The sequence below is a fragment of the Sander lucioperca genome, chromosome 7 (assembly GCF_008315115.2).
Source record: "Sander lucioperca isolate FBNREF2018 chromosome 7, SLUC_FBN_1.2, whole genome shotgun sequence".
Classification (NCBI taxonomy): Eukaryota; Metazoa; Chordata; class Actinopteri; order Perciformes; family Percidae; genus Sander; species Sander lucioperca.
Window position 1 is genome coordinate 10,487,778 of NC_050179.1, and position 17,286 is coordinate 10,505,063.

General features: G+C 41.4%; 1 protein-coding gene across 4 annotated transcripts in view; it reads left to right on the plus strand.

Annotated features, from left to right (window-relative positions):
• syt7a (synaptotagmin VIIa) overlaps positions 1–17,286 on the plus strand; it is a 75,959-nt gene that overhangs the window by 45,437 nt on the left and 13,236 nt on the right. For 2 of the 4 annotated variants that reach the window (XM_031283464.2, XM_036003773.1), the window contains 2 exons: positions 6,042–6,449; positions 11,630–11,761. In XM_031283464.2, coding sequence (XP_031139324.1) covers positions 6,042–6,449; positions 11,630–11,761 — 540 coding nt within the window. Of the gene's footprint in view, positions 1–2,292; positions 6,450–11,629; positions 11,762–17,286 lie in introns of those variants that run through there. The other 2 variants (XM_036003772.1, XM_031283462.2) reach the window with 2 other exon arrangements.

Genomic DNA, 17,286 nt, shown 5'->3' on the forward strand with positions numbered 1-17,286 from the left:
GAAAATGTCATACACGCACATTACAGCATCCCCACGACAACCATTTGACTATTACTTCAGCGTCAAAGCAGCACAGCCTTGTAACCTCCCCGGGCTAATTTCTGCCACTACTCCTCACATCGAGGCGCATGTTCAGATGCCCCTCTACTCCATACAGCCCTGCCGGTCCCAACTAACTCCTGACCTCTAACCTCTCACCTCTTTCCCATGGGGCTGTAACCATGGAGACGGACAACCCTCGTACCTTTTCTCTCCAAAAGGCGTGTATACTTTAACCCACCTCTGTAATCTGTGTGTCTCCCTGTCCTTTGCTTGTGTGAACTAAAATGGTTGTGGTTGTTGTTGTGGAGGGTTGACCGTTAAACCAGGTTGCAGTGTGGTGCCAGTGTTCACCTGTGGTTTACATCCATCTGTGGCTTCTCTCTGATCCCCATCAACCTAATCTCTAATGTGTACTGCACTAACATTGTAGCACTTCAACTGTGTCTACTGCCTATCACACTGGGAGATAAGGCAACAGTGTTTTAACTTGATGCAATAAATGCATTTTTCACTCACTAGGCACTTGAGTCCAATAAAGCAGTAGCAAGGTCATACCTATCTCCCTTCGGGCACCGTGAAGGCTCTAAGCTTAGACATCCTGCTACCAGGCATCTGTCTGATAAACTGTCTAATAACTGGTCATCTTTAATAGACCTAGCTGTTGCGGACTGTGTGTTAAATTGCCTGGAGAAAGGAGGCAGCAGTGTGCTTATGAACGCGATGGATATATGGATTGCTGTCTGAAAACTCTGCCTGAAGATGATGGCTGCTGATCTCAGGAAACCAGCTTTAGACCCGAGTGCTTGTTTTTGAGAAGTTCATTTCTTTCTTTTTTTTAAACCTTCAAGGTTGTCATTTATTGTCCAAAAAGCTGTCCTGTCTCTCTAGCGAAAAAAAAAAAAAAATGAACTTTTCACTGCAGTAATGTTAAAAATCCACTGTTTTATCAGTAGTGTGTGAGCCAGTAAAAACACAGACATTCAATTAAAATAAGAAAATATGAAGATATTTTTACGATCTCCTGACTCCAACCAATAATATGCCTCTAAAGCCAACAGGCAGCTAGGAATTACTTCCTGTTTGAGATTCTCTGGAGATCAGCCGCTTTCAATCTCTGTAATGACACTGGGTCTCATTTATCAAGCAGGTTACCTTCCCTTCACGATCGTTCTCCACGTTAAAGGATTAATTGGATTGGAGGTTCAATATTATAATTTTTCAATATTAAACTTGTTATACATTTGATGTCAGCAACAGTCATGATACAATTTGTGGTGAATTGACATAAACCATTTTTTCAAAGTATATTATACCTTATTTGATCAATCTGACAGCTATGAGATGAAAAACTGTCAAAGAGTTTCTTTTTTAAATCACTACTCGAATGTCAGTTAAAGGAGAACTCCGGGCAATTTTTACGTTAATCTTGATCGCTATACTTTTTTGAGTACTGTCTATAGCAAAAACCACAAGCCGAATTGGTGCTAGCAACATGGAGCTTCTGTAGCTAATGCCCAGAGCTCCCGTTAGCTAAAACTGCAGTTATGGGGGCATAAGCTAAAGAGTGCCTTTGTGCCTCTTAACAGACTCAAAATGCTATTAAAATGTCTGTGCAACATGAACAGGGCGCTTACATGACAACAAGATGCGTTAGGCTCCGGTAATAATCATCACGCTGCAGTGTATTGTATTGTGTATTTGTAACATAAATATCCATTTAGTGTGCAATCCATATGGCGTTGGTGAGTAGGAGTCTTGTCCGTGTCGATTGTTGTGGTTTCCTTAGCCGGGCTAGCATGCCCGGCCGACGTCCCTGCCTCTGCTTCCTCCCCGCCCTCCTGGCTTCACGCGGCCGACAACAATACAACGAGCGCCCGCTGGGACTGCAGCGTGATGATTATTACCGGAGCCTGGCTGAACACACTCACTCATCCCAGACGGCAGCTAGCAGCTAACAGGGTATGTGAATTTCAACAATGGCTAAGTTGCTAAACGCATCTTGTTGTCATGTAAGCGCCCTGTTCATGTTGCACAGACATTTTAATAGCATTTTGAGTCTGTTAAGAGGCACAAAGGCACTCTTTAGCTTATGCCCCCATAACTGCAGTTTTAGCTAACGGGAGCTCTGGGCATTAGCTACAGAAGCTCCATGTTGCTAGCACCAATTCGGCTCGTGGTTTTTGCTATAGACAGTACTCAAAAAAGTATAGCGATCAAGATTAACGTAAAAATTGCCCGGAGTTCTCCTTTAAGTCTGTCAGAAACAGGATTGATATCTGAATGCTATATTCCTGTAAATACAAGTGATGCATGGTCCCATTTATTTATGTGTTCCTACCTTAAATAAAGAGTAAAGACGTTCATCTTGTGCTCGATAAATCAGGCCCTCGTCTTTTGTGTTGACCGTTGCTCCAGCGGTGTCATCCATGCTGTTGTTGTGATTGATGACTTATCCGCATGCACTGTCAGGTCAGTTGGTCAAAATTAAATGTGAAAGGTGACCTTCAAAGGGACATGATGCAAGTGTAGCACCCCCCGAACCCCATGCTTACACACCAGACGACTTGTCTTCTGTGCCTCATAATTTGTGTCTCCTGGAGCAGGAGCACCATGCATATTAATAAAATGTAGTCATGTCACCAGAGGGCACTACTGTGCTTTATTTTTTGATCATCATTGCTTTTAGAGTAGATATGACATTTTAAATGTAAAACCAATTTTAGGAGGAAATCTGAGTCAGCAAGTGCTCTTAAGTATGAACACTGATTAGATTGCCCTTATGATCCTTTCTACTGTGTGGTGCAGGTATTTCACGACTTCCTGTTTACTGTTATTGATGCTAAGTGGTGATCAAATGACATGCAGATCTTTAAAAATTAAATATTATACATTAAGATCTAAAAATATGGTGTAATTGATGTTGTACAGCAACAAATGCACTTGTATTTAAGTGAATGTCACTTTGGATGACTTCCCAAATGAGTCGATTATTTGTTCATGAGGGACTTCAGTACAAGCCATCCTCCAGTTGCTCTAAGTTGCTATTGAATTTCCTTGCACATCTCAAGCCCCAAATTCCTAAATGAATGAGAGAATGAGACTTAAATAACCAGCGTCCACAAACTGTTGCCACTAGTGAATGCTGGCAGCTGTAGTATTGGTCCTCCAGGCTCAAAGAAGTGACTTCTTGCTGGTTTTCCATCCTCCACAGGCTCCCTGTAAATTCTCCTCTTCCTCCCTGCTCTCCTTTCCCCTATCCCTCTCTTTCTCCCCCATCCCTCTCTTTCTCCACACTGGATTCCACACAGACCTTTTCATCCTCCTGCCTCTCACTTGGCCTGGAAAACTAGACATGCCCCCTCACACACTCTGCTGATCTGTCTCACCCCCTTAGCCATGTGGTTACTCAATCTATTTTCAGTTGTGAGTGTGTTTTTGTCTGTCTTTCTTACACTCTTTGGTCTTTTTCTCCTCTGCCTGTTGTTATTCTCCCTCTTCTATGCATTCTGTCTGCTGTGGGACCTCCGCACCCTGTCTCTCTCTCTTAGTGGGGCAGTGTCAGGGGGTCAGAAGGGGGCAGCAACTGGGCATGGGGATGATGGGGGGGGTCCTTATCGCAGTGACAGCGTGAAGAGCATGGTGACAGAGGGAGTGAAGGCCGGCAGGTGGCAAACCGTCCAGGGCCACATGAAGTCCGGAGGATTGAGACCCAGCGAGTGAGTTCAGAACCGGGTAGAAAAAAAGCAAACATTTCAATCACGGCACAGAAGAATAAACACACATTACAATGCAATGTTATTCTTATAAATGTTATTCTTGTAGCAGCTATGATTAGATGAATGAATCAGTTCTGAGTAGAAACAAGGAGAGTCAGGTCAAGTTCAGCAGGGGGAAAAGTGCAGCTCAGGTGTCGAGGTGAGCGTGTGGGCACAGATCAAGGTGTGAGCACTGGGGAAATGTGAACTCTCGTCATTATGAGAAGATAACAATAGTTGCTCGAGCCGCCTCACACTGACTCAAACCTTCAGCTGACACAGTCGGCCCAGCTGCACAATATAGCCTCGTGTATGAATCTGCAGGAGAATATGATTTATTCATGTGAGGAACCGTACTGCCTGTGTGTACTTTCAAAAATGCAATACGGAAATAGTCTCATTTTCTCACACTGACTGAAATAATGCCTCATACCTTGCCATCCCGCCTTTTAATTAAGATTTAGGCTGGAATGTGAACTGCATGTTGGTCACTAACTAAATGTATCCCACAGGCATGACATATGACATAAGTTATAATCTATATTTGGCATGTTGTAAATGAGGCAGTTCATTTTCAGTTCTCCGTGATTTTTTGCACCTTCCTTTGGCACCTCGTGCCTGTGATATTTTTCCTCCACATCACATTTACACTCATCACTACCTCACTCTTCATTCTCTCCTTCTCTCATTTTTCTTTTTGCCCCCTGTCTATAATTGGATTCTATTTTCAGGCTGCTATAAGTGTCTGTGTCTCTTGTGTTTGTGTTTCACACCCCATTTTCTGTCTCTCCTCCATCGTCACCCTCTGCTCTCCTCGTTCCCATTGCTCTCTCCATCTTTCTGTCGCTGTGCAAAGCCACCCCTCTCATTCTCCTTTTCTTATGTTTTGCCCACAAACGGTTTTATTTCTGCAAAACCTTTCATTACACTTTTTATCGTTTTATTCGTGACTGTTAAATATGATGGACACTAAAAGCCTTGTGCAAAATGATGTTAGGTGAAGTAATGCAGAGCGGAGTAAACTGCACCTAACTGATGTGAATAGCTCTCTCATGACCTAATTCTGGTAGTCTGGGTTACACAGCGATCTGAGAGAGGAGGATACATTTGGTGAGTAGAAAATATCTAAAAAAGATGATACAGGATACTGTAGAGCCCACAAAACACAGGAATGATGTATGTGTAAGTAAGTGATGACATCTAATAAAATGTGTCACACCTTCATGTCGATGTGACTACTGAAACATTTGTAAGAAAGGCAATGAGCCAATTTAACAGCATTTATAAAGAGGAGGAGTGGAAAATGAGAGGCTGACAGAGGGAGGGAGTCATAATGTAGGACTTGGTTGGCTGTTGGGATGTCTCTAGAGGTGCAGCATGTATTTAAAAGACGAAAAAGACTTAGAGACAGGAAGAGAGGCTATCAGAGATGGAAAAAATTGACTGACGAGTAGAAGACATGGGGATCTCTCATCAGACCAAAACACCCTCATCAAGAAGGCCTGGAACCTGCAAAAGCACAACCCACGTGCCTCGACTCAGTCATGTGGCACAGAATCGCGCCACACTCGTGCGGACAGTGCACATCCGACCACTGCCCACGCGAAACGCACCCTCACGCAAACAGCACACTCAGGCCGCGCAGACACGCAAGGTGCACACACATCTGACGCAGACGCACAGGGCGAGCTCACAGTCTGCACATTGCTGCCTGACGCAGCCCTATGACCAGTACACGGCACACAGCGATCACTCAGGCTGCACCTTCTACTGCTATTTCTGCTACTGCTGTTACTGCTGCTGCCTCACGTTGCTCTCTTTCTCTCTCCTCCTCCTCCTGTCTCCACCTCCCAACGCTCCTCCCTCTGCCTTCTCCACATTGTCATCATATATCACTCTTCCTCATTCCTCCTCCTCCCCCTCACAATCATCAACTTCCTGTTTGGATGAACTTTCCTGTAACCATCCTAACGTCAACCTGACTTCTTCTGCTGTGTCTCCCTACTGCCCTGTGCCACCTTGTCTTATCTCTGATGATTCTTTCCCTCTCTTCTACGTCTCATCTCCTGACCTCACCACTTCTGACCAACTCACCTCCTGTTGCCACGGCTCCTCTCCTAAATCTACTTCTTCATCTTCCTCTTCCGTGCCCTCTGACTCCTTCCTCCATCCTCATCATCCTATCCTCTGTCGGCCGTGGCCTTCTTCGCGCTCTCTTTCCTCCCTGCTCCTCTGCCCTCCCAGCTTTGGGGATCCAGTCTTATCGTATGCGTCCACTTTGGAGCACATCCCCTCGCGGCCTCGGACACTACTGCGCCAGCAGAGTCTTCAGCAGCCTCTCATCCACCCACCAGGCCCTGGTCTTAGCCATCCTCCCACCACATCCCAGAGTTTGGGACAGTTACACACTGCACCTGGACAGCCTGGGGGAGGCGGGGGTGCTGGGAGAGGAGAGGGAGGTGGCAGCAGTGGTGAGGGTGGGGGTGCAGGTACACGAGGCGGTCCCAGGGGTGCACGGGGCAGCCCATCAGGATCAGGGGCCTCTCGCAATAGGGGAGGTGGAGCAGCAGGGCGCTCACGTGGCAATCCTGGCAGCTGGGATTTCATGATGGACCAGGTGCGGAATCGCGGCCTGGATGCAAAGTCCTTCCTGTGAGTCTCTGCAACTCGTCCTTCATATCTTTATGTAGTGTTTTGTATTTCATATCTTTATGTAGGTCTTTGTAATGTCACCTGCTTAGGCTTTAAGGTAATTATTTGCTTTAGTATGCAATGCTGAATGAATCAAATAGTTCATAATGTATCTATGTTTAAGTACTAACTAACCTGCGTTTACCTTTTACCTTTGTGTTCTGTGCCTCTTCTTTTGGGTTTTTATTTTCAGTTTGCATCTGATATACAGGGAAGGATATTGCTCCTGTCAGTCAAAATATGTACTACTGTGCTTGTGTGCATACATGTATAAATGTGTATTATTTATTATGTAGGGGTGGGTTTTTGTGGTTCATGGCTTTACACAGGGGTGTTGGACTGGGGGTGGAAAGGGGACTGAGTACCCAAAAATATGCTAGAATGAATAGCTGTGGATGTGGGGAGGGGCCCATAGAGAATGTCTTTCTACAGGGCCCAGAATTTTGTGCTACGACCCTGGCTTTACATCAGGGGTCTTCAACATTTTTTAAGCCACGGACCCCTTAACTGAGAGAGAGGGACCCCCTACTACATATATTGTATAAAATGAACTTGCATATTAAACTGGGCCTGCAATAATGTGTGGGGAGCCTAAAGCCTTTTTACATACCTTTTTAGTTCATAGAATACTAAGCCAATAATATGTTGGATTCATGTTAAGACATTTCAATTTTTGACAAAACTTTCAAAACATTATACAAATTATTATGCAGTAACTTTGAGGACCCCCTAGGAGTCCCGGACCCCCTTTACATGATTATGTATTTGGAGCATGTGCAGGATTTTCTTGCACACAGTTTAGACTTTTTTTATATACATTTTTATATACATTTAAAAACGCAATTTAGTCCATGTAAAAGCTAATCATGTGGGTGTAGGATGATGAAGGTGAACCTTGATGAGAAGGCCAGAGGTTGGCCTATTTGATTTGAAAAATCTATTATAGATGTTAATAAGGGTAGAGTTATAAATGTAAATAAGCTATTGTCTTTTAGCTCTAAGCCCTGTGGTTGTGTAAGAGATGGATCAACATCTCATTTTATTAGGACTTTATAGATCACACACTGATATAAACAATTATACATTATGTTTATTAGATTGTATTCTTAGAGGGGAAGTTCATGTGGGGGGTACTTGATGTTTTATGATCCTTTCAAATGTCAACTGAATATATCAGTGATCAGTTAAAATGAATTACAAAGCTTCTTATTGAGAAATCTGTTAAACATTTTTTCCTAATTTTAGAATGAATAACATGCCTGAAAAATGGCAAGGAAGTTTTGACATATTGTGGGCTATTTCTATCCCATTCTGTGAAAAAGTGTTCGTTTACACTGTATGCTCTGCTAAACAGTAACATCTGTTTTGATGGCATTCAGCCTGTCTGCTGCAATTGTCTTTACAGGACAGAGCTGGTGGTGCTAGTTCATAAAATTTATGAGTTTGCGTCATAAAAAGTCACATTTTATATTCACACCGTCCCACTCAATTACATGATGTTATTTTTGAGCCATCCTTTGGAATGACTGTTAAATATCCTGCTAAGGAGGGACACCAGTAGGCCTAATCCATATTTCATGAGAATTTGCAACTGAAATGGCACCTCTTTTTCCGGTACCACTGGTAACTTTTATGCTAATAGAAAATCTTAGTCTGCTGGTTGTGCTGTTTGATGTGTGTCAGCATGTGTACATCACACAGTCCACATGTCACTGTGCATCAGTAAAAGAACAAGAGTTAAGCAGCTGTGTGTAGATTTGTGTTAACCCTGAAGCATTGATCTTATGTCACCGGCACCATTACTTCCACAACATATTGTTACTTCAGGCCAGAAGTGGAGGAAGGGCAGATGAGGGAGAGAGGGAGGTGATGAAGGGTTGAGGAAGGACAATGCCAAGGTACAACATATGTTTAATGTCCCTTTGCACTGAATCAATTTTACAGTAGCTTTTCACCATTCCTATTTCCTTTTTATTTGTGTTAAAGCTTCTCTGGGCATTTGAGTATGTCACAGCTGAGCGAATGTCACCGGCCAAATGAGCATTAGCGATTAGCACATGCCACCACCAAGGTCACTAAGCATATCGCCTATACTCAACTAAACTAGTCAACTCATCATTGTAAATGTGAGATTGAGGTCATATTTGATGATGTATTGCCTTCTCTGCAACAGCAACACCTCCTATGATTGATAACAGAGCGCTCAGTAATAGACATGACCCATTGTTCAAGCCAGTTAATTTCAATCTTGGCCAGATTCCCTATCTGGGTGAATCATAGCTCAATGAATGTGTTTATGTGATTGACACGGATATCTAGCCTTTGAAGCCATTTGACCAAATGGGTCTCTTGGGTGATTGGTCTTCATGCTTTGTGGCTTAAAACCAATAACTTATCCTGTTCCCTCTCTCGCCTCTGCTTTCTTAATGTTTGGTGCATTAGTTGTTTAACAAATATGAAGTGTAAATGCTCATTGAGTACTTAAAAGGTGGTGGGAGAAGAGGGATCCAATAACCATTAACCAATAACCTATACTTATAGTATCATTAAAAGCACCATGCCATTATATTTATAGACCAGTCCACCCATGCTCCACTTATATCCAATATTTACTTTGGTGACTAGGGGGCAAAATAATAGGTCCTAATCTGTGTTCACGTTCACTTCTGCCTCTGGTCTCCTAAAAAGGTGTGGCAGTGGTGAAACCCATGTGAGGAAATTACTAGTAGTTGGATTGCATCGATTCTAAAACGTTTCTGGTCGCAGTTCAAATAGTTAGCTAAAAGTAATAAACGGTTGAAATAGTTAGCCAAGGATAAACGGTTGAAGTAGTGAGCTAAAAGCAATGTTTAAATAGTTAGTTAAGGATAAATGTTTGTAATAGTTAGCTAAAACTGATGTATAGACGGTTGAAATAGTGAACTAAAAGCAATGGTTAAACGGTTGAAATAATGGAAATATGGTTGAAGTAGTAAGCTAAAAGCAGCGGTTTAAATAGTTAAATATAAACGGCTGAAATAGCTAAAGATAATGTATAAACGGTTTAAATAATGAGCTAAAAATAATGTTTAAATTAGAGATGCACCGATTGACCGGCTGGTGACCGGAATTGGCCGGTTTTCACGTGCTCGGCCATGACTGGCGAACGGCAGGTCAGTCTGACATATGCCGATTTCATGCCAGTCAATGCTACAATTAAATGACAACATAAGTTATACAAGTTAGCTACAGTTCTCAAGGACGCACGCACACACGGACGTGACAGCACGGTCTCTTTTTCCTTTCTCTCAACTTTTCCGCTGTGTCGCGCGTACCCGCTCGCGGTGTGAAGCTATTCTTGCACATGTAGGGAACCTCGTGAATTAACCTGCAACATGTCAGCTGTTTGGAAATTCTTCAGCGTGTGTGCAGATAACAAGTTTGCAATATGCAACACCTGCAAGGAAAAAGTAGGGCGTGGAGGGACGACACCAAAAACCCAAATCACATTTTTTTTAGTTGGATATTGGATGTGAAAAGAAGGAAATGGTTCTAACATTGCACTTTAGATGTGTGTGAATTTCCCACACCAGGAGTAATTTATATAGTTCTATTTTATAGCGATTGATTATCTGTTCAAAAACTGTTCTATGTTCTATGCAAAATGTTCTATTAAAGAAAAGATAGAAAATAAATATTTGTGTGTGCTGTAAAGTGGTTAGAAAAAAATGAAATCGGAATCGGCTAAAATCAGTTTCGGCTGGCCTAACTCAATGAAAATCGGAAATCGGAATCGGCCTAGAGAGTTGTAATCGGTGCATCTCTAATTTAAACGGTTGAACTAGTTAGCTAAGGATAAACGGTTACAATAGTTAGATTAAAGTAATGGATAAACGGTTGAAATAGTGAGCTAAAAGCAGTGTTTAAACGGTTTAAAATAGTGAGCTAAGGATAAACGGTTGCAATATTTAGCTAAAAGTAATGGATGAACGGTTGGAAATAGTGAGCAATGGATAATGGTCTTAATGAATGGGGTACTTAAATTAATCTTAAAGGGTTTGTGGGGGTAGGTCAGACATAAAAGGTTGGGAACCACTGGTATAGACATAACAGAGATTATTAAACAAGGCTTTATGGTGCTGCAAAAAAAAAAAAGCCTTTGACGGCATGTAAGAAAGATGAAATTGTGAGCTTTGAGGTGATAACTTTCCACAGCTTGGCAGCACTGTATTTTCTTAGCAGAGGTATTGTAATGCAGTCAGAGGCTTAGGCTATAGAACTGAGCGTGTGGGTGACAGGAAGTAGGGAAGGAGGCAGAGAATTAAGAGTGGAGGATAGCGATGAGGGGGAAAGGGGATTTGGAGAGCAAGTGTAGTGTAATAGAGAAGATGAAATGAGAAGAGAGCAACACGGATAGTGAGAGAGCAGTGACCCAGAAAGCGGTGACATACACCAACCTTCTCAAGATACTGTGTCACTCAAATAGAAACAATTAGTCCAGATCTTCTTAATGAGGCTTAATTAAATCTCAACTCAAAAAGACGACAGGCATGTTCAATGGGAAAGGTGAGTCTCTAGGGAAAGCAAAAGGCAGGTTAAATAACTAAATTAATTACTATGAGTATGATGTGCGAGTGTGTGTGTTTGTGTGTGTGCATACAGGCCTGTACATACCTTTTACATGTGTGGAAGCTGATATACAAGCTGCTGAATATCACATCCATTAACAATCATTAACTAATCACCAACAGTTCCCTTAATTATTTGTTGTCTGTACAGCGTGAACACAGCCTGCACCTGTTGTCAGCACCACTTCATTAAAATCATTATACATTATTATTAATTTGGCCTTTCAGTTTAAGGTTGTTTCTTAATATCCTTCCCTGGATAAAGTGCTTACTGCTGGGGTTTTATGTGGCATTGCAGATTTCCCTGATGAACATTTTCTTTGTTACTGCTTCCTCTGTTTAATGTCATATATTCTCTTATTGTCCTGCCGCCTCTTTGCTAACTGTCCTCGCTGTCACCTGAAATGACCTCTCTTTTCTTCTCTCCCCCTGCACCACACCTTTATGTCCGAATTCTCTATCCTTTACATCTTTTCTCGCCTCTCGTTCCATCTCTGTTTCTATCTCTTTATTGTATTTTTAAATGGGAGCCAGTGAAGGGAAGCTGGTGGTCCTGGCTTTGGCCATTGGTGTGGCTGAGCAAGATGACTTTGCCAATATCCCTGACCTGCAGGAAACAGCGCAGGCACCACCATCATCCAATCAGGAGCCCCCTCCTGAGAAGAGGTACCAGATAATGTATGAGAGTGCTTGTTGTATGTGAGAGAATGATGAGTTGCAAATGAAAGGACGTGAAGGATATATCTAGGCGAGGAGAGTAGTTTTGTTTTGTAGTGTCTTCGGTGAGTCACTGCACTTAAGTGCATTGTGCCACAGACCTGCACCTGAAATAGCACCAGAGCTTGACACTGTTACAGAAATAAAAATGAGAGCTGACTATGAAACCAAATGTAGAAAAAATGCCTGTAATGCTGAGATGAGTAAAGAGATAAAGCAATTTGGACGTTAGCTGTAAAGCAGTAATGAGCTCATAAATCACAGCAGTGAGATGCTCACTGGTACTCCAGTCCTTTTCGCTGCTTTTAGTGGTAACATTTCAGTCAATCAAATAAAAACAGTTTTTTTCTCATGCCAGTGGTCTTTTTTTCCTGACCATAATCATCTCTCCCATCGCAATGACATTCTCCACCATTTCATCTCTATTTTTTTTTCTTTTCGCTCCAGCCTTACAGAGACCTCCCATTGGTAATTGTCGTATTTCCTTTGTATTTTCATGTTTTTTTTATCCCAGTCCTTTCTACTCCTGTGTTCGTTTTTTTCCCTCCTGCTCATTAGCTTCCTTCAATCACCCTCTGCTGCTCTGAAAGTCCCGTCTCTGTAGCTCCACCGAGGGCCTAGAGAGCCTCCTCATTATTCCAAAACATGTTAGTCACTTACGTAAACACGCTTCTAAAAATAAACCTTTTCCTTGCCAGCCACCTTACACACTAGAAGCCAAAACATTTCTACTCATCTTAAAGGATGCACCACTCTCGCTCGCATCTCCCTATCTCCCAAAATAATTAGTTTTGCATTTTGTTTAGGAATTGGACCATTTTTTTGTGTGGAACAGTTTAAGACTCACAAATGAGTACAGTGGCTGTGTCATATGAAACAACAAGCTGAAACCGCACTGTGCTTGTTTTGTTCATTTTTCGGCCATGGATGGTGGTTTTGATTATTTGTGCCAGCGTGTAACACCATTGAGCCAGAGTGAAATCCTGCGTTTGGTCCAGCCCTAGGCAGATGCGACACACTTGATTTCCTCTGCAGTCCAATTAGGTTGTTTTAACCTCACTTTGATTCTGTGACAAATTGGAGACAATTGGGAGATGCATAATATGACACACAACCTTAAAACAAAATGGCAGGGGAGGGTGAAGAAATTCTGATTTACTCGTCACACCCATTCACAAGTGTTTCATCAATTTGACACATTATTTAAAACTAAGGCTGTATTACAATACAGATGGTAACTTTTTTCATATCTAGACTGCACAGCTGCAGTATGAAGCTGCACATGTGGGCTGTGCAACTGGAGACAGTTGCAGGGTCTCTTGTGTCTTTAGCATAATAGCAATTGTCTTCCCTGAACTAATAAGCACCTTTTTTATCTTAAAAACGTAGCCTTTAGATCTACGTAACTAGTGAAAGATATTTGTGTCTCATGTTAGTTCATTTGTGGCTCATGTTGTTAGTCTCTTGCCCCAAAGCAGCCTTTGGCCTTTTCCTAAAGTCAACACAGTGCTGCAAGGCGTTACAAACAAGCATGAAAATATTCTTTCAGTAACAATGTCGCTTTTAAGAACATCAAAACTATCTGCATTGTTCAGGATTAAACCCGTAGAGCCACAAAGGAGTACAATTTGCTGTGTAATTTGCTGTGCACATTACATCTGGCTTTACCAGCTTTTGTATTCACCTGGAAACCTCCTTAAATGGATTGTAAAATCCACTAATAGACTAAACAGCAAGCAGGAACCGCGGGCTGCTCAGTCCAGCTCTTGGCCTGCAGGACTCATCTCGATTTAACCGTGATTGAGTGCATTGTGGTATTTTCTAGATTAACCTGAGGTTCATTTAATTTCTTTCAGTCGAAACAGAATGACTGGCAGCTTCTAGTCTGTGAACAATCGAGAAAAAGAGATCTGAATATAATGAATGCTTCAAATGTCTTGGCCCTTTAGCAAACTCCTGTGTATCCCTCTCCTGAGCTGTAAACTAATTCCACTTGAGCCACTCATTGTTTTGTTTGTTTCATGATAGATTACACATTTAAATGTATAATAAATGATTTAGTCACACTTTAATTGGATGCTAAATTTAGAGGCTCAATTAAATGTTACAAGTCCACAGTATATTAGAAATGCAAGGTGTAAGCTTGCTGGGACTATATCATTCCCCGTGGTTTTAGTGCTGACTTCACAGATGTCTGGCCATGATTTAATCAATCATGGTCTTGGCATATTGCTCATTCTAAATGGGGCTCTCGAGCCGGAGACAATGCTGCGCTTTCATTCGTCTCCCACTCTCCACACCCCTTGTATATCCACATCATCGCAGTCTGTGCATTTACATCAAACATGTCCTTCATGTGCCCATCCCTCATCTCCATACTTGCATCACTCATGTTATACCCCATGGATTTCAACTAAATGGATCATCTGGACAACATGTGACTGGCAAAGTATGAAGCCTCTGAAGTTAATGTGAATAGTTGACTCTCAAATGTTAGCATCATCAATGCTAACATAAAAGGGAAATCTCTCCACTGTTGATGAATATTAAAGAGCTGCTCTGCACAATTGATATGTGATGCCCTACATTAGTGAAACAACCAGTGGTGGAAAGTAACTGTTACTCCACTACATATATTTAAAAGCTATAGTTAATAGTTATAAAAAATATATATAGTATAATAAAATAAAACACAGAATAACTTATAAAATATGCATAGTTAGATAATGCATAGTTAAAGATTAAACCAGTGGTTTGTGACTTACTAGGGATGGGCATGAGTAATCGATTGCTCGATTACTCACCATTATGAGGGTTAAAGAAGGAACCAGCTCTTAGCTTTTTAGTCTGATAAATAAACTAAATAAGCAACTCAACCAACTCTGGTCGAAATAAACCTGTGCAGTATACAGTATATGAAGTAGGCCTACAAACGCCGCCAAATGAGTTTTCGGAGTGTCAGAGTTTTACTGGCATGTACTGCCAGCGCTGCAGTGACACACAGCCAGTTAAAAATCCCTTAATTCACAGAGTTAGATGTGAAAATATGATGGCTACTCATAGTTTTTCCCCGCTGTCTCTCTCTGCTGCTGTCGAGAGAGAGCGGACAGTGGCTCAGCGCAGCTCGTTCTTCGGAGGCAGACCATTAAATCAGAATTTGAATGTCAACGCTCTGAACTATTCGGTACAGCTCCAAAACTATTTGGTACAGCCCTAACTGTACATACTGTTTTTAATGAAAATAAGCATTATGCATCACATATATATTGCTGTGTATTGTTATTGGTGCTGCCATGCTCTTTAAGATGCATTCTAAAAATAGATTTCCCTCCACAAGGAATCAATCCCCCCTTGAAGAATTGATGCGATCACTCGATTCGATTGCTAAACGACAGTGGGCACAACTGGAGCTACATGTGCAAAACTCTAACTACAGTCTGACCAGCAGCAGTTCATGTGAACCAAACTAGTTCGTTTTTCATTGCTTGAACACAGTTTTCAAAACTCTACACACTTATCCCATGACTTCAACCACCACCTGCACAACACTGTGGATTCACAGCACTTTGTTCAAATGCTAACACACTGCGCTCAAAACTGTTAACCACACATTCAAAACAGAAAGGATTTCAGGCTTTTTTTTCCAATCATTACATACAGTACTACAGGCAAAATAAAATGATATATATTGAAGCAAACTGCTGATTTTCATTCTTTTTTGTTTCCTACAAAAACTGGTATGTTGTAAAATAAAAATGTTCATTTCACTCTTTTCTTTAAAGAAACTCACTTAAATTATTCAAACTGTAAAGATTAAAAGTTTGTAATTTATGTATTGGTGTTTGATGCTAGTGTTTTTACTCAGTGTGTTCTGAGTGACAGTGTGTGTTATCTCAGTGAGGATTGTTCATAATGTTTGGCTGCACTGAGTCTGTTTTGAGACGTGTGTTAAGAGTTGTGTTGCTTGGAATGAGTTTTGCAGGTGATGTGAACTGTTTAGCTCAGGTGACTGTTGGTAATGCAGACTGTGGTTAGAGTTTTGCACATGTGGCTTCAGTTGTGACCACTGTCGTTTAGCTATTGAAAAAAAACAACTAATTGTGCCAATCTCGTAGTGTATTTGCAGCCCCTTGTCACGTTTCAGACATATCTCACATGGTTTCATTTAAAACATAGAATGCCCAAAGAGGTCAAATTATCAAATATTTTACAAAAAACAAAGATTGGAGCATATTTTAAAAAAAAAATCATCATCGTCATCTCACGACCCCTCAGATTTATTGTGTGGGGGCCTGACCCCTAGGTTGGGAACCACTGGACTACCTAACAGTAAAACATTTAGCCCGACCTCAAGCAGCTTCAACAGTCAAAAGTCAAATATTATAATAGATTTTTCTGCAGAATGATTACTTCTATTTTGTACTTTAAGTTTATTTTGCTGATTAAACTTCTGTACTTTAACTTAAGTAGGAGTTTAAATGCAGGACTTTTACTTATAATGGAGTATATTTTTTTTACATCATTGTATTGTTACTCTGAGTGCTTCTTCCACCATTGGAAACAGTAATACTCCTGGCCTTGTACTACAATTAGCCAGATAATCCTGCTAATGGGAACATGTATGTAAAGTACTTAGGGCCCAAATAACAACAGAAGGACCTTTTGTTGACCCTTCAGCCGTGTGTTAACACTTCATTGTTGCCTGGCCATAGTTGGTGCACTGTTATTCCCAGAGGCCATGAGAAGGTGCTATAGTGCGTGGTATTCATTATGCTCCTTCACTGACCTTGTGTGTGCAATCGCTGGATGAAAGTGTTCTGCATAGCCATTTGTTAATGAAGTGAGGCAGGAGCTGACTGACAGTTTCAACTGCACCAGAGTTGGTGGTACTGATTGAGACTTTCAAACCAAGGTTACACAATTTTAGGGGACAGAGCGGGAGGGATGTTGTACAATAAAATAGCAGAGGAACTCGGTTGGATTACAAAGATTGTGTGTTGCTTTGATTCTGGGGACACGCATGCTGAGATGTTTATATCCCAGGCACCTATAGGTTATGAATCTTAGAAAGCTTAGTTACGATGTTCGAGTGGCTCGGTAATGCCTCATTGGTCTTCACTCAAACAATTCTGTTGCGATTCAGTGAACCTATACTGTAGGTTCTTTTACCCGTGTTGCTATAAAGAGAAGCCACAATCCCCATGAGCTTTGAATCTAGATCTCTCTCTGAGCAGCCAGCTAACGGCCCAATCAGGATGCAGGTTCAGAACAGAAGAGGCGGGATATATCCTTGTGCTACATTAGTAACATTCAATCCACTTGCCTGTGGTCTTTCAATTATTCATCCATGCATGTTACATAATTTTGTGTAAATTTTGTGTAATATATATATATATATATATATATATATATATATATATATATATATATATATATATATATATATATATATATATATATAATATATACTCTCT